At 46.4% G+C, this 21,014-nt stretch overlaps 1 protein-coding gene across 9 annotated transcripts in view; it reads left to right on the plus strand.

The window, feature by feature from the left end:
* RBFOX3 (RNA binding fox-1 homolog 3) overlaps positions 1-21,014 on the plus strand; it is a 342,557-nt gene that overhangs the window by 308,149 nt on the left and 13,394 nt on the right. For all 9 annotated transcript variants that reach the window (XR_013391809.1, XM_077924106.1, XM_077924107.1 and 6 more), the window contains 3 exons: positions 16,737-16,991; positions 18,181-18,321; positions 19,934-19,987. Coding sequence is in view for 8 of the 9 variants with exons in the window: in XM_077924104.1 (XP_077780230.1) it covers positions 16,737-16,991; positions 18,181-18,321; positions 19,934-19,987 (450 nt within the window). In the remaining variant the exon portion in view is untranslated. The remainder of the gene's footprint in view (positions 1-16,736; positions 16,992-18,180; positions 18,322-19,933; positions 19,988-21,014) is intronic.

The following is a 21,014-nucleotide window of genomic DNA, read 5'->3' on the forward strand; positions in this document are numbered from 1 at the left end:
CTGTGGCCCTGCAAAAGAAGGACGAGTTGAACAGCATAAGAGGGAACATGGTTGCTTTCATCATTCTCCCTGGGGACGTGGCAACTATCCACCATAGGCTCTTTCTGGGAAGCCCATTTTTGCAACCAGCTTCCCCCGCCCCAACCCCATTGGACACCCCTCCCCTTTCCCCTGTCAATGTGACTAGTGCTTGTTCCCACCGGCCAGGCTGCCTACTTTGTATGGATGGTGCAGTGTTTAGGGTAATGAAATATTCACAGGTCAGTGCTTTGCTGAATGATGGCAGGAGCCGTCAGTTCCTTCTCAGGGAGGCAGTTGCTTCCCCGGCGCAACCTCAGCTTCCTGGCGACAGGCATTAGTGTGAAAAGGAGGCCAAACTGGAGGAGAAGGCAGCATGCAAGACACCCAGAGCCGAGTCCCACTTGCATCATGGCCTGGTCCCCAATGCCAGGTGCAGCGAGCAGGTGGAGGAATTAATTTGCAAATGAGCGGCAGGGAAGGGTGCTCTTGGAAGAGGTAGTAACCCAGGGGGGCGCGTTATATAAAGTTGCATTTTTAAGAAATAGGTCACGATAATAAGTTGCCTAAATGTATCCATGTGTTCCTGTTTATGATTGCAGCATCCAGGGTTCTTTTACCTGAAATGTGGGGCATTTCTAGTTAGAACTTTTACCCCCTAGAGCTCCCCAGAAGTCCGTGGGAAATGGGTAGCCTTTTATCATAGGCCTTCCACTGTCTGAATGATGTGCTGAGATGAGCACAAGTGAAGTAGCTGGGGGGGGGGGGAGATTTGGAGGGGGATGGGTCTCTTGGACCAAGCTCTTCTGCTTAATAGCTTTTGTGCTGGGAACATAACACTCTGAGCATAGTTTTATCTGGCAGCCAGCTTTTCTCTGGCACAGTCCCAGGAAACACAGACAGAGACTTACAATGCATGCATGAAACCCCTGATACCACCATGGTATTATGGACAGGCACAGGCTTTCAGGACCTCTACCACCCCCACCTCCTTCCACCCCTACCCCCAAGCTAGCAAGAAGTCCTATAATGCACAGGGCAGCTTCCTTGGCAGTGCCTGCCCTTCGCCATCTTGTTACGGACATCCAGATCACTACAAGATATGTGTGCTATTGTCTCTTTGCTTTTGTGTGCCAATACATTAAATATTGGCATCTGTGCAGTATGTTATTGTTGAGTAAGCAGTTGGTGGTGTTGGCACTTGTGTTGCTCCTGGAGAATTAGCTGAATTTGTCGTGGTGACATCCATGGAGAGCAGGACAGAAGATTGAGGCAGTGCTCTTCTGATTTGCAGAATGTGAGGTGCCCCCAATGTGGGCCTGTTTTAATTCAGGTGAGCAAACCCATGCAGTTCTTCATGATCCCAGCATCTTATTTATACTGTGTTGCCTCTTAGCATGCTATGAATTCATAGCCTGGGCAGATCCTGGACTGCGGTTCTAGCATTAAGCACTTAGCACCTGGGAGGGACTAGTTTAGATGAGACAGTAGCCATATGAGATACTGCACAGGTAAGTTCTTCTTGCCTGCTTGGAGTCCTTTATACTTGGACCTGGCTTTGCATTTAGGGACCTGGCTTTGCATTGAGTCATGCATCAGGAAGGCATGACTTTCCAGTTATGCTTGAGTGGCCCCTAAAACTGACTCAGCACGTGTGACTTCTCTGTTCTCCAGGCTGGGGCTTGTGCGCCCAACTCTGGGCAGTACATGTATGCTGATCTGAGTGGATGTAACACATCTTAAAGTTTTTCGCTGCTGTAATTGTAGTTGTTGTCGTAGTGTGTCAATGCATAGAGCTTTACAAAGTGATTTGAGAAAAGGGCAGCCGAAAGGAGACTGCAACCGGACATTCAGCATAGAAGGAGGCCACAAATAAAGGAAAAGAAGATGGAGACTAGGGGAATGAAATGCATCCCGTTCAGTTACATATTCTTAGACTATTTTCAGTAGGGGGTGAGGTTGCAGGATGCCTGAAAATTTCAATCCTGGGTCAGGGAATTAGATTGGTACAGCAAGTGGGTTTTAGAGGTAGAGTAAGTTCTTTGTCACCTTTTAGCTGACAATACGTTTTGCAGATTTTTTTACCTCATTCTAACAATAACAACTCTGGTAAGGTTGGACTAAGAGATTACTCTAGCCAAAGTTGTGCGAGCTATAGCCCACAGACTCCTCTGGCGTTTGAGCATCTCCCAGTCTTCCTCCTCCTCCTCCCAACTTTCTCCTGGTCCTCATTTCAGTGGGTGAAGAAGTTGAACTATCTCCTCATCAGCCTTCCTGCTATCATCTTACAATCCTAGCCTGGCAAGTCACAAAGGCATGGTGTGTGCATCAGATCAGCTGGGTCTCACTTGGGGAACAAACTTCTGCTTTGTTGTCCTGACAGCGGAGTGTAAGTGGTGGAGATTATGGTAGCTGCCACTGCTGCAGATTTCGTCACTTGTGTCTTGGGCCATTTGAGTGCTAATCATCCAGGTTGGAAGCCACCCTGGGTCAGCTGGTAGGTGGCACCAAGAGTTGGTCTCACCCCCCCCCCATACAGTTTCCATACCATGGGTGACTACCAAGTCAAAAGGTTTGCCCACAAGTGTTGTGGGCCAACCGTAGTGCTTCCTTACAGGCTGAGGAAAAGCAAAGTAAGGGCTCCCAAACAGGAAATGATGTCACATTTTCTTCCAGTGGAAGTAGAGAAGGAGACACCACAGCAGAAGATTCCCTTTGCCCTCTGATATTGCAACTACTTAGGGTTTAGGAAGATGGTGACTCAAGTCTCAGCACTCGCAAGATACAGTTGCCCATGTAGATCTGGACACTATCTCGGTATCTGTTCTGTGAAGGTTTGACTTCACTGAGATTTAAGGTCATTGCCTTTCCCCAAAAATAAAAAATAAAAGGGGGAGAAATGTTAAAAATGGAGTCATCAGGCGTGAGGCGACAGGCGCCATCAGCAAAGTGCGGTGTCGGCAGGAACTGGCCCCACTCACTAAATGACTCGAAAGGGAATGGCCCCATGTTTGTGCTGAGGCGGCAGAGAACGGCGGGGAGAGAGCAAGCCAAGCAAGCCCAAAAACTCCATTAATTAAAGAAACTCGTTAATGAGGGACATTTAATCAGTGCAAGATTAGATCCAACTCTGAGCCTTGCCAATGAGGCAGGCAAGGCAGCGTGGGCCAGGCTCTGCAGAAGCATCCAGAGCAGAATGGCAAGCTCTAGGTGCATCAGGAACCAGAGAACAGACAGATGTCGGAGCGAGCAGCAGGCTGGGCTTCAGGGAGATTCCCTCGAGGGGCAGGATCAAGTGGCCTTCTCAGCTCAGAGGCTCATCCTTGTTTCTTAAGGCATGCATCCAAATGGAAAGTGAAATGCGCCACTGCAAGTGGTCTGTGTCTGCTTGCAATTGTATGTATTCCATATGGTGCTGGATATTTTCTGCATCTCATTTGCCCCTGATTCACCTGCAGAAGAATGTTTATTTTGTACACTGCAGAAGTCTTGCTGGAGAAAGCAGAAATGAGGGAGGGGCTGGGAGGAGGGTCCCCTAAATTCCTAGCCTAGGTCACATCCATGCCACACCTGTAAAGCACATGGCTTTCCCACAAAGAATCCTGGGAACTGTAGTTTGCTAAAGGTGCTGGGAATTGTGTTGCAGGGGGTTGAGCTAGATGACCCTCCAGGTCCCTTCCAACTCTACATTTCTATGATACTATGATTCTATGAATTGCAGCTCTGTGAGGTGTTCTTAAATGTGTGTTAAATGTACAGGGTAGGTGTGACCCGAACACCTGGTTATATTTGTGTTGATATTGTGAGCTGCTTTGCTCCCCTCCTATCGTGCTGTCATGCCGGCCTGCTGTTGAGCTTCATGGTCCTGCATCTGGGGGCACAAAAGCAGCAGCTGCTTTTGGTTTGGTTAGGCCAGATGCAGTGTATGAAAAATGAGGTCCAGGAGACTGAAAGAGCCCGTCTAAAAGGTCTGGCCTACATGTGCCGCAGAATGAGGCGGTCAAAGCCTACGGTGGTCGAACGCCCTGTGCTAATTCAAGCTTCAAGTATGAAACTCCTGTGGGTGGGTGTTTTTTTAATGGTCTCCTGAAAGAACCCAAAACATCACCTCATTATCCTTGCATTTGTAGACCATACACAGAATGAGGTGGTGGAATTCTTGAATATATTGCTTTCACACTGCAGGTTGTGGGGGTGGGGTAAAACTTTGGCTGTAGCTTGTAAAGCAGATCGCTACCTGGTAAAATGCATCAATTCCTAACTTGGAGAAAGCAGGAAAAAATTAAGGTCTTAGTGAATAAAGCCGTAAACAACTTAGGACCAGCCTATTTTAATAACTGCCTTTCTCCATAGATTCCTGCCTGCTCTTTGATAGTGTTGCTAACTGTTCCTTATGGCTGCCTGGCAGCCACAAGCAATGGGCCATTTAGCCTAGCCACATCAATACTGTGGAATTTGTTGTCTTTGTATATTAGGCAGGCATCCTCTATGTCTGGTATTAGACACCAGCCAGAAACATTTTTATTTATGCCATCTTCCCCTACCATACTATCCAGTTTTATGTTCTTCTGATCTTTGTGTTGCTATGTCTTTCCTTTTTATTTGACGTTGCTTTTACATACAGTGGGTTGTACCCAACCAAGTTGTCCTGTTAGTGCAAGGGCTTCTATCTGCACAGTGGGACTTTCTCTTCCTCTCCTCTACCTGCGCGCACACACAGACCTCAGATCTGTTAGGGAAAGAGTTCCACCTCTCCAGAGCCGGTTTGGGGGTGGGGGGCAAGGGAGTGTGTGGAAAGAGGAAGCCCCACTGTGCAGGCAGAAGCCCTTCAACTAACTGGACAACTTTATTAGAGGCAACCCACCACTTTGAGATTATTTTTCTCTCTTCCCCCCACTTTTGATTTAGTGGCTCAGAAATGTATGTATACATAAATAAGTTTCTGCCTATCTATGGACCTTGCTCTGGAGACTGGAAGCATGGTGTAGTTGAAGGTCCCGTCACTGATCTAAGTTGCCCCTAATAAATATTTTTCTCTTGAGATTCAGTGAGTAAGACTTGACACAGTCTGAGAAGCATTCTTGTCTTTTATCACACTGGCCGTACACTGAAGCACTGTGTTGCAAAAGTTACTATGCCCTTCTACTCCCCGCCTCCTGCCCCCAGCACACCCATTTTCATTACAGGATAAACCAGGGGTCGGCAAGGTTTACCTCGCCTGGGCCAGTTCACTCCAGTGGAGATCCCTCCATGGGCTGGATTTCTGGTGTCTGCACAGACATGATTTCCGGCGTCTGCACCGCGGAAACAAGTTCCCGCACCATGCTGCACTGCTTTAGTGCAGCGTGCGGGGACTCGCTGAGCGGGTGGCTCGGTTCAGGGGTGGCTTGTGGGCTGGTTAAACAACCCCCATAGGCTGCTTGTGGCCCATGAGCCTTAGGTTGCCTACCCCTGGCATAAACCATGGGAGAGCAGTGGGAGGAAATAGGTTCAAAGGAGAATGGGTGGGCTGAGACTGTTGGCTGAAGCAATAGTTTGTGCAAAGCAGAGGATGGGAAGCATCATGAGCATCCTGGGAGGGTGATGGGATGGGATCCGATATGTGAAAAGGATTTCCTACTTGAGCGGATCCCAGCAGGCTCTCATCCCTAATTGGAGTGTGTGTGAGGGAGGAAATGAGGAACAAAGCAAGAAAATTCTTTAGGGAGTTGTTTAACTCATTCCTGGCACCATGCACATTCTCTCTTGCAGATGCACCAGCACATACACGCGCACACACATCATGATAATGTCCTTATGTCTCTACTACCAAGAGATTTGTCACTTGGAGCTATAGATCTGGGCAGATGTGTCACAGAGAGACACTCTGGAGATCAGGTGAACCTAATGGGCCCTGAAAGAAATCATCTTCAAGATGATGAGTGCTGAGACAGGTCAAATTAATAATGGAGATTATCAGGGATGTTGCAGGGAAGAGAGATTAGAATCTGCAACATCAGGGGACGGCAAGTGTGGCACTTGTTTTGTATTCTCTGTACATTTCCCTGTCCCCTCTGGCATCCCTCCCACCCACCATCCGCTCTCCCACCCCCTGCTGCCCCATCTGCTTTACATCTAGAAAGACTCCCACACACTCCACAGGTAGGCTGGCAATGGCAAGCCATCGCTGGAAGATGTGGTGCGGGTGGGTACAGTGAGAGGCAGAGAAGTGCACACAGTGGGGTAGATGCTGCCCTGGTTTCTCCATTCCTGCTGGAATTTCTCCTCCCCACCCCATCCTTACTATCTGGGAACCTCAGCTTGTAACTGGGGCAAAACGAGCCCTTCTCTTGGTGACGCAGCATTGAAAAAGTGAATGTCTCAGCAGAAGCCATTGATTATGATTGTCAGATGTCTATTATTTTAAGAGACATCTCCTGTTTTACACAATTGCTTCTAATTCCAGGCTATCACCACACTGCAGCCTGTACTGTCTATGCTAATTTCAGTACATTATAGTGCTCAGCAGGGCTTGTGTGTGTGTGTGTGTGTGTGTGTGTGTGTGTGTGTGTGTGATATTTATATTAAAAGTTGATCTGATAGCCCCTTTATCAGTTCATATGGCAGAAGCACTTTTTTCTGTGGAGTGGCGAGAGGAAGCACCTCATGAACACAGGCATCTGCTGAAGAGCACAGGCTAGAAACTGCGGCAGGAAAGCAGTGGCGGTTCAGAATGCAATTCAGTTCGTGTTTTATTCTAAGAAACTTGGTTTTGCACAGTAACAATATGCAAGCGTTACCAAAATCTATGGGAAGTGCAGATCACTAGCTTGGCTGGCAAGAGGTGGGAGATAGTTGTAGCTATCCCGCATCATTTGAGGAGGGAGTACTCAGATTCCATTGTTGAGGTACCCATTCCTGTTCTCTTGTTCAGCACAGTCCATTGTTGAGTCTGCATGCGAGGTGGCATGTGCACACTGCACAAAACACTGGCTTTCTTCTCTTTCATAACTCAGCACATTTTTCTTCTCATTTATTTCGGTTAATTTTGGATTATTTTTTAATGTGGCCATGCTTTCCCACGTTTGGGACGCTGAACTCTTGCAGTGCATTCCTCTCCACATCTGCTCAGAAGCAAGTCCCATTCAGTTTAGTGGGACTTACTCCCAGGTAAGTGTCTGTAGCGTTGCAGCCTCCTGTCTCTTATTGCATGTCACACTGCTTCTTTGAGGGCTTAGAAAGTTTTGTACCTCTCACTTTTAACCTCCACTTCATAGTAAATGAGAGGTGTAGAATGTGACAGTATAATTTTGGGCTGTACAGCTTGAGTCCCCATGTAAAAAAATAATGCTGCCTGTAGTAATTTAGCATATCAGATGTAGATAGAATCTAGCCTTTCTGTTGTTCTAGTTTACAGATGTTCCAGTATAGTATCAGAATGAAGCTTTATATATGGAGAGCATTCAGAAATAAGAACCTCATCCTACCTGCAGCATGAAGTGATATTGTCAAGAACTTGAGTTTAATATATTATTTAACATTTGGCAAAGGTTATCTTAATGTTGCAACCTGTACTGTTGTCTGGCAGAATACTAGTCATGTAATTCTTGGGAAGACTGGATGATCTGTGATTGTTCAGCTTCCTTCAAAGCTTGATTTCTGTTTCGTATTGTAAGTGCTAGTTCTAGTGATCACCAGGTTAATAAGGAAATGTAGGCATGGTTTGTGTTTAAATTAAGGCTTATGTCTCCCCTCTCCCCATGTCCCTCCAGTAATGTATAGCTGTGGGAAATATGATATTATATAATTGCCTTAATGTTCACCTTCCTTTTGTTTTACTTGGCTTTAACCTGCAGGAGGAGGAGAAATACTAATTTTCTTACTTTGTACCAAGAATTCTTCATTTAGGGAAACGTATTGGGAGATGTGGGTTGACAGCACCGAAACAATACCTTGCAACATGTTATTTGGGCCTAAGTTTCTATTTATGTATAAGAACTGTGAGCTGCCCTACTAATGATAAAACTAGAAACTGACTCTGTTCCCCATTACATGATTAAGTTGCATGTTGATGTTGAAGTTCCAGGTACCTGGAGAAATTGTTGCCCAGCCTGTAAATACAGCAATGTCATGGCCTGGTGGCATGTTGTTGTTTTTAAACATGATCTTAATTTAAAGTATCTCTCAGCATTTCATACCACAAATTAATAAGCAGAAAGATGGTGGGAAAATGTGTTAGTGGCAGCTTTCTTGTGAGAATTGATTTAGTTGGTGGTTTCTTCATTTTATAAAACCTGCATGGAGCTTTCTGCTATATGAAGTCAGAAACTTCATGATGAGTCCCAGGTAAATAAATTTAAGGTGTATTAAAATATTATTTCATTGCAATATTGTTTTATTTTGTTTTTGGACTTCAGGCTGCTTCACATTACTTCTCATTCTGCCATTTATTTGGTGACCCAAGTTTTGAAAACTTCTGTAGGTTTTAAGATGGAATGTATTATTGAGACACATTATCAAGAATTGTAAATCATGCATTTATCTCTTGAATCCTGTTTCATGGCAATTTAAGCCTCAACCCTGGGTGTCTCTCGCCTGTCATTTTTAAAATCAGTAGAGCTGGCAAATACTTCACCCTTTTTTGGTATGTATGAGCTTAGTGATGAGAGCCTGTATTGTGAAGATGTGGCAAGGAGGAAAACAGTTTTGTGCTCATAGCTTATTTCATGTTTTTTAAGGTCAGGAATGGGTAACATAGCAGCCCATGGAGCTGTATTTTTATTGCCTTCATGGACTTTCATTGTGATTTGTGAAGTCCTCTCAGGCCTGCACTGTGTTCTTCCCAGCTCACAGTAATCAGCATATTGGTGCTACAAACCTTTTTACTCTCGCCCATTTCACATGAAGCATGATGCAACAGAATTTTGGTATCTCTGCAATACATTAAGTAGGTGGAGAAAGTCTTCAAATGTTGGAAATCCACAGTGGACATACCTAATTTGACTCCTTTGGCCCAGCTAAGTGAGAGTTAGTAGGGAAGTGAGCTGATGGGCTGAAGAAGCTGCCAACTTTTACATTAGATATTGCATTATCCTTTTGTTCAGGATGTTGCTGAACAATGGCTTGCTGATGATGCAGCTATGGAAAATTGCAGAGCACCTACTGTTCCTCACAAGTGACCCAACATTCAGTTTTTTTGTTGTTTATTTCTACATGTGAGTCAGAACTTATACTCCTTTTTCCTGGAATGTAATGTGTCTCTAGCTAGGGGCAGTTGTGAAGGTCTGCCTATAATTGGCAATCTTATTGAAACTGTTGACTGTGTTTCATGTACCACTAAAGGCAGAGGAACCCATAATCTGTGGCCTTTGTTTCCTGCAGAGGGAAGAATACCATGGGTCACCAAATACCTTCATTCCAGTGGTGACAAATGAGGGCATTATGTAAGACCACTATTTTTAACGTACTGTTATATGACCCCAAATCCTGCTCACCATGGAGTAATATCTTTAAAATGACCAAGAAAATATTCTAAGCAAACACCAAATGCATACATGCAACTTCTTCCAGAAAAATGTTTAGCTTCTCTGTGAGAAAACAAGCACATTTTACTAATTTCTAACCATGTTAAATACAAGCAGTTTACTTATACATACATACATACAGGCCCACGTAATTTATTGTAGTCTCTTTACACCCACGCTCAACCCAGTAGGCATTACCCAAGAGGCTGCCTGGGGTGGCAAAATACTAAGAATGCCAGAGGAGTCTGAAAATCACAAAGCAAGAAAATGATCTGTGGTCTAAACCACTGAGCCTCTTCAGTTTGCCGATCAGGTCGGCGATTTGAATCCACTCTATGGGGTGAGCTCCCATTGCCCTGTCCCAGCTTCTGCCAACCTAGCAGTTTAAAAGCATATCAGTGCAAGTAGATAAATAGGTACTGCTGCAGCAGGAAGGTAAACAGCATTTTCATGCCCTCTGGTTTCCGTCACAGTGTTCCATTGCACCGGAAGCAGTTTAGTCATGCTGGCCACATGACCTGGAAAGCTGTCTGTGGATAAATGCCAGCTCCCTTGGCCTGAAACGAGATGAGTGCCGCCACCACCCCATAGTCACCTTTGACTGGACTTAACTGTCCAGGGGTCCTTTACTTTTAACTTTTACCTTTATTTGGGACAACAACAAAAATGATATATGCAGTGTTATGACCAGAACATCCAGTAGTGGCTTTGGTTCCTGATTCAGAGGGAGAGGAGTTAATGGAATTGATTAAACCAGAAGCATAGCCTTAATAGACTCTGGTTCTGTGCCCTGACACAAAACTGAGGCTGAGTCCAACCACCAGAGTCCCTCTTGGGTATTAAATTCTGGAGTTTGTTCCCAAAACATGTAGCGATGGCCACTAACTTGAATGGCTTAGGAAAAAAAGAGACATGTTTATGAAGGGCAAGGCTATAAATGGCTACTAGCCATGATGGGGACGTTCTACCTCCACTCTCAGAGTGTGCATTTGAATACCAGTTGCTGGAAACCACAGCAGCAGAGAGTGTTGCTGTACTCAGGTCCCAGTTGTGTGTTACTAATCAGCATCTGGTTGGCCACTGTGATGCTGGACTGGACAGACCTTTGCCCTGATCCATCTGGGATCTTCTTATCTCCCTGTGGAAGTGGCTAGATAAAACCTAATATATACTGTACAAGATTTTGAAAATCTTCATAGGGGAATCTAGATATCTCAGCATTCTTTTACTTTTTTAAAGCACTGCTTTCTAACCCAATGACTGCAGATAAAAAAACAATGTGACATCTACTGTGTTTTTGCTGGGTAGGAATAGTTTTTGCTGATGGCATAGGATGAGACTAAGCCTAGATAAGGATTCCAGCAATCTAGGAGAGGTAGATGGCAGAGGTGCCCAACTACTGCCTCTGGGAAACAAAGCACTTGGTGCAGTCATAGGACTCCATTTCCCACAGTCACAATGGCAGTGCCACTGACACACCAGAAATTGGATTGTAGCACAAACATGACCATAGCTTCATAACCATCACTATCACTCAGTACTTTTCCAGCTGAGCTTTTTTAAAAAGAAAAGAAACATCTTAAGTATTCCTTCTGCTTATGCATCTATGCAAAGTGTATTGCATGCACAAATCAAGCATGCTATGTAAATTAGCCCAAGATGCATAATTTCTGTTGCCAAATTAGGGCAAGCGAGTGCATGCAAAACTTAACCTCCTCAACTAGAGGGTGCCACATTTGGCAGGGTAGGTTTCTTAAGCATAATTTAGTATCCTGTCTTCAGCCGGAGTCCATGGTCAGGTGTGGTGAGATGTGTTAGAAATGCTAAGAATCAGAACCATGGAGAGCTTCCAGTAGAGTTTCCTAATGAGGATGAATCTTGGACTCATTGTGAAGATGGAAGTGTTGCTCCAGCACTGGCCAGTAACTGAGGGTAAGGCCTGTGTGAAGCCCTGCCTCCTTGGATGGAATCTGCTTGGAGTTAAAGAGATTGTGTCCTGTCATACAGCTGTGCACTCCTGTGTGGTTGAAGAATCTCTTCTGGTCCCAGAAGTAGAAAAGAAGAGTCATTGTGAACTGCTGGTAGTTCAGGTGTGGGGAGTCATCTGAAGAAGGGGCAGAGCTGCCTTCTTTGGAACCAGGGGATGGAGGCCTATCTGTTAGGGTTCCTCCTCTGCAGAAGCTTCTGTTGGAAACTGCCTAATGGAGCGCTTTAGGGGCCTAATCATCCAGGTCAGAGTTCTCATTTGACTCTGAGGTGGGCCAGAATCCCAGACCATGACAAGGACTTCCATGCACATACACACATTTTGAAGAAAATTTCTATAGCCTATTTTTGCCCCAACAGAGACTTCTAGCTCAGGATCCTGAGACCTGGGTCTGATCACTCTACTTTCTGTAACAGCTTGAGCCTGATTGCCTGTTTCCTCTCCAGTAAACACCGTGTTTGGCATGATATGTCCTAAGATGCTGTAGTACCAGTAAAACAGATGCATGTCTCCCTTTCTCCCCATTCCCCCAGGATGATTGAGTGCTGACTTGGCGCAGGAAGAAGCAGAGTAACCCTTGAGTAATTTGCTGATTCAAAAATGGTTATTCCCTGTGTGCTTTTTGCGCCAGCCACCATGTCCCAGGTGAAGAGGGCCTTGCAGCATCCTTTGGTGTGGTTAGGAAGAGGGCAGCCTTGAGACAGGGCATGGGGTGGAAAGGTTTCTCTGTTCAAGCAAGGAAAGCTTGCCTGTCCAAGCCTGTCCCACTGTGATCTTGCCTTGTCATAAATTAACCACACACACAATTAAAGAGCCTGTCTCGGCTCCAGGAGCTGCAGATGTATTTCATCCCGGGAGAGAGAAACGGAGAGAGAGAGAGAGAGGCACTGCTGTGTGAGGGCTATAAAGCATCTGAGAGCAGAACTTGGGCTCCTAGCAGAGGGGCTTGTGGCTGTTTGTCAGCACAAGGCAGGGGACGTGGTGTCGGATGGGAGGCGGGGGAGAAGAGAGCAGTGAGGTGTGAAACTGTGTGTTTTTGAGCAAGGGAGAGAAGAGGGAGAGAACTCTGTGCACGATTGTGTCTAGGAGGAGTGTTCGTTTGTGTGTATGGTAGCATTAGTAGCTGCTGAACATGGCAATTGCGTAGACCACTTCATTGTGTGGGTTGCTCCCTTAGCATGGACAATGTAATCACACCATTCTCCAGACATTTTTTAGGATCACCTAATGGCTGGTGTGGCATGGAAGCTGACCTTCCACGCAGTGTGAGAGATCCAGTAGCAAGCTGGTGGACACTTTGTGGCTGCCATGTGGCACAGCTACAAGGCAGAAGGTGTTTCATGCTGCTTCCACATGAATAGCAGCTGTGGGCAGCTGGATCTGTCTGGCGGGCCATGTTTGATAGATGGGCAGAGCCGCCCACCTGTCAGTCACCAGATGTCACAATGAAATCAAATTATGCAGACAAAGGAGCAGACTGCAAAGTGTTGATGATCAGCTCATCATTGGGTGTTGCAAAATGGTGTGCACAGTGCTTTGCAGGTGCTGCCCATCACCTGACAGGCAGTGCCTGTAAACTGTCTTTGGGCTCAGCTGCATCTTTTCCTGCCCACCACCACCACCCCAGTGCCATATGTTGTCAGGCAGATGGGAGAGGCTTGGTTGATTTGGCCTTGTGAGCCAAATAGGGAGGCCTGCCATGTTAACCAGGTCCAGGAGGAGCCAGAGGATCCTGACAAGAGCGAGCAGCAGTAAATTACGCCAAGTGAGTTAACACTTTATTAGCAAAACAAGATCTACACAGGAGTGTCAGGCCTAATGAGCACAGCAACTCATCTCCATCAGGTCTTGCTTCCTTGAAGCAGTTGCCAAGACTAAAGGTTCCCGCCTCCCCACAGTCACCCAAGTCCCCTCCTCTCCAGGGTTTCTTCCAAGCCATCAGAGACTGTGCCTATGTGCTTGCCTTTGAACCTCCTGTTTCATGCCTCTCCTGGTTCTGGGAGACTAAGGAGGAGGGCATGTTGTCATAGCAGGAGAGAGAGACACCCATGCCTCTTCACAGGCCTAACCCATCTCTGCCTCCCTCATCCTCTTCAGCTTCTGATTCTGGGCTTCTCTCTGCCACAAACTCTCCCCGCTCACTAAGCACTGTTACCTCTTCAGCTCCCACCACCACCTCTTCCCAGTCTTCTCCCTTTTCTCCTTCTGATCACTCATTGTTGTCCCACTACCAATACCCAGGTCCTGAGCCTTCTTTCCTTGGGGGTTCCCCAGCTGGTTCCTCCCACCATTCTTCTGCATCCAACCAGTTCCTGACTGGTCCCTACTGCTGCCATAGCTTGCAGCTCTGAAATCAGTGAAGTGATATTGTGGCCATGTGTGTACCTGTGCCAACCAGAACCTGGTATGTTTGAGTGGGGGACCACCTCTTCTCCAAATGATGGACAGTTTTACTTATCCTTTCTTCTCTATCCCCGAGAGAGGTCAAGTGGAAGTATGTAGGGGACATCTCTGCAAGCTTTAACCATCCTGTGTTGGCCATTCCTTTCCACCTGCCATGTCAGATTTCCTGCTATGGATCTAAGGCATTGTTGGAGGCTGCTTTCCTTTGAGGGTTGCACATCCTTATGGATAATCTTACAGCCAGGCAAAAGCACTTGAGAAAGGAGCAGGGATGGTGAGTTATGTGACCTGGGGGGTGGGGAGGGGCCTAGGTAGAGTCCCGAGGGCTGGCTAGAGCCCTGGCAGCCCTCATTTGTTCCCCAGTCCTGGGGTTCTGCACCCTTTATGTAGGAGCCAGTCACACCAGCATATTTCTCAGTATAGTAGCAGATGCTGGAGCAATTAAGGGAGGCTCTTCATCATTAACCCCCCGGCCATGTGCAGGACTTAGTAACATTGTAAACATTATGGAGGTGGGGGGATAGACCATGAAGAAGGGCATTGCTTATAATATAATGCTGTATTAAGTGCTGTGTGGAACCTCTGTTTTAATTCTACTTCCAATGAATTACAGAAAAGCAATGCCTCAGCAGTGCTAAAGGGCTCTGGCATGGAAGCAACTGCAGGTAGTTGCCTGTCCATTTGTAAGTCGTCCCCCCCCCCCCTCTCTCCACTTTTGACTCAGTATCTGGCAAACTGATCCAAGCAGGTATGCTTCGCTTGTTGCTTGTACACTGCCTTGGGGGGAAAAACCCACATCCTTTTCAGGTGTGGTTTTCAGGTCCATTTCAGGTGTGATAGTTGTGGGAATTAGACTTGTGTTCCCATTTGCGGGGTAATCAGAAGGCAGCCCTGGGTCGTCTGACCCTTTCATTCTCTCCCCTCCCCTATAAAAACTACACAAGACACTCTCTTTTAAAGTTTAAAGAACAAATAACTTTTACTTAGTGTACTTGTCATTGCCGGCTAAATATATACAATGCAGGTAGATGATACTTAAGTTGCTGAAACATCTTGTGTAGATTTTTATCTAAGACTGACTAACATTTACAGGCTGACATACTCTGAGGTAGACAGCAGCACAACATACCTGCTGCTCTAACTGTTCAGATGGTTCAACCAACTGCCATAACTGTACCAACTGCCATAACTGCCACAGAGTGTATGAAGGTCATAGAGTTCTACAGCTCTTTCAATTAACCCTTTACCTGTGCATTCTGGATGCTAACATCCCACAATAGTGATATCACAAATCTAGCGATTTTGAAATCTGGCTTATTGTTTTGATTCCTGCTGGAAGCTTGGAGAGGGGAGACAGCTGAAATATACACATTTTCCTGTACCGTTCTGCCTGCCAGAACACCTACGGAACTAGCTGGCATCATGGTCCAATGGTTATGTGTACACATGGATGCACTTGAGAGCCTCAGTTTTGAAGCATAACCTTTGAACCTTGCAGCTTAATGCGTCAAAAGATGGCTGCACTTTGGCCAAGAGAGTTGTTAATACAGAGAAGCAAATATTGTTTTTCACAATTATCTAAATATATGTGTGTATCACACAATTACCCATATACATATGTGCATCTATATGTCTCTATCTATCTATCTATCTACACACCCACACATATAAATATTTATATATTCCGGGAAACTGAAATGCCAGAAGGAAGCTTGTGGACAAAAACTAGTGGTACTCCATGGCCAGGTATCCATGTCTTGTGTTTGCAGCATAGCCAGAAGAAAACCTGGAATCTAGTTTTGATCAGCTATTGTTTTTAGAAATTTGGAGTTTCTAGCCTAAGCTTAGAAAGTAAACCATAGAGAGAGAGAAAACCTTCTCAGTGTCAGGGAGTAGCTTGGCAGGCATTATAAGGATTAGGACAAGGGTGAGGAACCTGTGGCCCTCTGGACATTGGCCCCCATCAGCTGCAGCCATCATGGCCAGAGATTAGGGATGATGGGAGTCATAGATTTCCCACCCTGGATTAGCAAGTAGCTAATTTGTAATTTACAACTTTTTAACTTTGCTTCCCAACCCTTGTTGTTGTCTCATTTCTATTCCATAAACTCATAAGAAAATATATTGATGTAGTGCACTGAACCTCAACTAAAAGCAAAGAGCTCAGTTAATAGAGCATGAGACTCTTAATCTCAAGGTTGTGGGTTCAAGTCCCAATTTTGGCAAAAAGATTCCTGCACTGTAGAAGGTTGAACTAGAAGACCTCGTGGTCCCTTCCAACTCCACCATTCTATGATTCTGTGGTACAATTATACTATGAACATAGCAACAAAATCAAAGGAGACTACATTAAAATAAAGAGGCATACAAAATGGGTCATTTGACAAGAAGGTTATAAAATACCTGACCTGCCTTCATTTGTCATGCGCATTTCTCTTTTTAATTCTCCCAGTGTCAAAAACTTTCAATTAAATTAACTGAAAGCAAGGATACATTTGTGCACACCTGCAGATGTTAACAATTTGCACCACTCCCTTCCCCGCCCCCCCCCCCGCCCCCCTCGTCTTTATGATGCAGAATTTGGATTTATTTATTTATTGGTTCAACACATCACTGACTGTGGCATGTAGGAGACACCTTCAATTATACAGCCTTGCACCGAGGGGAAGATTGCTGCAACTCCGATGAGTCACTGGATGGACTTGTATCAGCCATTTGGGAGGGGAAGAGGGGACCATGGACCTGACCATAGAAAACGCTCATGGCCCCTCATGAAGCTCCAGGCAATGAGTCAACACGTTTCTCTCATTATTATGTCTCTGCAGGGCAACCAGGACGCCACGGCTCCGCCTGACGCAATGGCCCAGCCCTACCCCCCAGCAACGTACCCACCACCCCCGCAGAATGGCATCCCTGCAGAATACGCTCCTCCACCACACCCACACCCAGCACAGGACTACTCGGGGCAGAGCACAGTACCTGAGCATGCCTTGACTCTCTACACGCCAGCACAGAGCCACACCGAACAGCCGGGGACCGACGCCAGCACGCAATCCATAGCAGGCACACAAACAGTACCGGTAAGACACTCGGTGCTTGAAAGCGAAACTGTGAAAGGGGACCAGCCCTGGCTCAGAGAGGGCCTGCAGAGTGGGTTTTCAGGCCAGTTCAAGGAAGCCTGCAGTCAGGTAGGGAAGGAGGAGGGTGGTTCTATCTGCAAGGATGCAGGTATGAAGCCAGGTTGCTCTGCAGTCCATGCGCAAACTCAGCTGGAAAGCCCAAGGAGAGGTCTCAGCTCAAAAAATGGAGGGAGGCAGAACGTCCTGGTTCGAGACCGAGGGGCAGCATTATAGGCAAGCAGGTGGGCTGAAGCAGCAGATCAAAACCCCTCACCCTTCTCCTTGCTTATCTGGGATAAGAGACAACAAGGGATGGCGAATTGGGCCTGAAATAGAGCCGAGGGCTTGTGCAGCAGGAGGCAAGTTCACAGAGGCAATGCCAGTGCCCCAGCTGCCCCGTGGGCATTTGTGGCTCAGTGCTTAAGTTTCCTGGCTCCCCTTGTGTCCCTAATCACTTGTAATCTACCTGCTTGGCTGCTTGCCAATCCCATCGTGCCAATGATGTGGTTGTAATGCAGCTCAGTGAGGAAGCGCTGAGTGAGCAGTTCCCAGCCGCTCCTCCGTCCCTGAGTGCCAGGCTGGCTGCTTGCCACCGCGCAGCAGGGAGAGTGAGCTCTGCCTCCCCACATGGCTGCACACATGCAGACCCACATGCAAGCCCAGAGGGGTCAAGCCAGGACCGCTTTGTTTGTCCCTGCCCACCGTTGTGGCGGCACCAATCTTTATCCTGTGCTCTCTCATGAACACAAACGTAATAACGATCAGAATCCCTAAGAACACCCTCTAAGGTAGGCCAGTGTCATTATTCCCATTCTGCAGTTGGGGAGGTTAAGGCCTGAAGCCAGATAGGGAATTTGTGAATGGTGAGGTCTGAGCAGCTCACAGTCTTAACTATCTGCATATGCCACTGATCTGTGTATGCTGTTCAAGGTTGGCAGCTGCACCCACTCCCCGTCCATCACCATGAGTTCATATCACCACGTACTCAAAACCCAACGTGCAAAGCCTAACTCCCAACACTTAGCACTCTTGCAGGCGGCCCATATATCTGCAGCCAGCTTTTGCAAGGGGCAGTGATGGTCTTAAGCAAGCACAAAACAGTGGTGAGATCACAGTGGAATCTCTCTTTAATTTCCCCCTTCACCCCCAGCACACAGATGAAGCGGCACAGACAGACAACCAGACGCTACACCCACCAGAGTGTGGTTCTGACAAGCAGCAGCCCAAACGGTTACACGTTTCCAACATCCCTTTCCGCTTCCGGGACCCTGACCTGCGGCAAATGTTTGGGGTGAGTCCATTCCTGTCACTGCCCGCAACCTCTTTTGCTAAGCACACTGACAAGTGTCCCCAGAGAGCTCTGAGTACCTGCTACAGGCAGAGCCAGTGCTGCCATTTCCATTCTGCCCTGTCGCGGGCATCGCTGTTTCTGTTCCACTGCAGTTTGGTTCCTGCCAAATACGTTATTCACCTTGCTGTCCGCTTTTTAGCATAAATTATGTAAGTTACCTACATTTGTTTCAACATAAAGGTTATGTCAGAAGCAATAAAAAAAATCAGCTACATTTTGTAAGTCTGCGGACTTAAGAAAACCAATGACACTGTGAAAGCGTATTGACTATTTGCTTGACTGATCTCTGTTGCTGACCACAGACAAGCATGCAAACTGCAGCAATTTCCACTTCCTATTCCATTGGAATTTTCCAACATCCTTAATTGGTGGGATCAAATAACATTTGATCCCAAAGGAAAGGACAGAGCATACTTTTTGTATGCAAAAGGTTCCAGGTTCAATCCCTGATATACTTGGATAGGGCCACTGCCATCTCTACCATTAGACAGAGTGTGGCAATGGCCTCAGGTGGCAGATGCTGGGGAACAACAACAGCACTCCCTGGAGCCCCCAGTTATTCCACTCTGTTGCATCATGACCATTTCTATGCCCTTCCCTTCCCACAAGCAGGCTTGCTATCTCAGTTGTGTAGGATGCTTTCATGTCACCCATGGTAATAGGTGAAATAGGAAAAGGGTGCCACCGTGCCCTTCTCCTCTGACAGCAAAACACCTTGGTCCAGCTCTGGCTGGGGCTAAGAGAGACCCCTGTCTGAAATCCTGCACAGCCGCTGCCAGTCATAGTAGACAATACTGAGTTTGATGGACCAGTGGTCCGACTTAGTAATAAGATAGTTCCCTATGTTCCTCAAGCTGTGTGCCCTCAGCATCCTGCACACATCTTCTTCATGAACAGCTGTTGTGAGGTCTCATAACAGCTCTTGTGGTGAGAGTGCAGAGCCTCCTGCTCCTAGCCAAGTCATACCATGGCAGGAGTTCCCTTCTAATCTCTCCCATGAAACTTGTGACACCACCCCAGCCCCAAGCAGGACTGACCTATCTTCTCAGCCTATGCCGCACATGAGACTGACTGGTCCTTCAATCCTGAAGTGTCTGCCATGTTGCTATCAAGCTCCCAGGGATGGAGCAGGCTCTCAACGGCCTGTGGCAGAAGTGGGTACATTTTGGTACTTTACTCCCCAGATTCCAGAGGTTACCAGGACACAGTGCCCCTTTTTGAGTAAATGGACAGCTTAAAAGGCTCGGGACTGCAATACCTCCTCCACCCCCACCATATGAAACCTTTCTGTTCTCCCAGGCCTTGGACTAATTAAATTATCTATGGCCTTTTAAAAAGTCACAGGGTTGTTTTTATTGGTTTGTTATTACATTATGTATTTTTGTGGTTTTGTACTGTAAACCGCCCTGTGGTCTTCAGGCGAAGGGTGGTATTTAAATTTAATAAATAAGTAAATGAAAGCAGACATGCTAAGATGGAGTAGACAGGGAGTTATTACTTCTATTTTTACCTTCCATCCCTTCCTTACTTTTGTTTTTGTTTTGTTCTGCAGCAATTTGGAAAGATCCTGGATGTTGAGATCATTTTCAATGAGCGCGGCTCCAAGGTGGGTTCAGCATGTTGGTGTCTGGTGCAACCCAAACATCAGTGTAGGTGCGCCTTCCCAGGGTCCAGACTGCCCTCTTGCCCCTTCCAGTTTCCTCTCTGTGCCTCAAGTTGCCTACCTAGTTTCTAATCACCCCTCTCTCCCACCCGCCCCCTAAAACCCTACAGCCATTGACTTAGAATCAAAGTTTGGTGTTTTAACTTTCACCCTAAAAGTGAACATGCTGAATGGAGGTACTCCACAGTATCAGGTTTGTGCATTCTTCAGATGCTAACTCTGAAGCAAGCTACAGAGAGAGTAAGGTTGGAAAGATGATAAAACTAGGAGCTGCAAACCTTATAGCTAAGGTAACTTAATTGCAGGAAAAGAACACCCTCTCATGGTGAAACTGGAAATCACTCAAATTAAAAGAGGGGGGAAATGTTTTACATAAGGCAAGTTGTTGCAAAGGTTTTGCAGGAGATAGAGTTGAGCATGGGTCTTTTTCAGAAATAGATGCCAAAATACTTATTAACATAGTTTGCATTTTGTTTCCAGGAGGATATGGGGGTGTTTAGTTTGACAAGATTTGAAATTTCTCCCAGCTGTTAAATAACACAATTACTGAGTTTTCCTAGGCCCGTTTCTTCAGGTTCAATATTGGCTTTTGGGGTCAAACCAGACTGTGACATGGGAGATGGATGACCAGATCTCCCCACGTCTTTTTCATAGCTTAATTTCTCCTTGTGTGTATGCCATAGTGTGGGTGGGGAATTGGATCAGGAGCATGGCACTGGGAAAAGGGGATGTTTAACCCACAAGAACATAAGATGAATCAGGCCAAAAGCCCATGTTGTCCAGCATTTTGTTCTCACAGTGGCTATCCAGATGTCCAAGGGAAGCCCGCAAGCAGAACCTGAGTGCAGCAGCACTGCCCCCACCTGTGATTCCCAACAACAAGTATTCCTTTCTCCCTACAATGTCTTCCTGATTCAAATCCCCACCCCACACCCCACCCTGCCACAAAACTTATATTAGGTTTTTTGGA

The sequence above is a fragment of the Podarcis muralis genome, chromosome 2 (genome assembly GCF_964188315.1).
Source record: "Podarcis muralis chromosome 2, rPodMur119.hap1.1, whole genome shotgun sequence".
In the NCBI taxonomy this organism is placed as follows: domain Eukaryota; kingdom Metazoa; phylum Chordata; class Lepidosauria; order Squamata; family Lacertidae; genus Podarcis; species Podarcis muralis.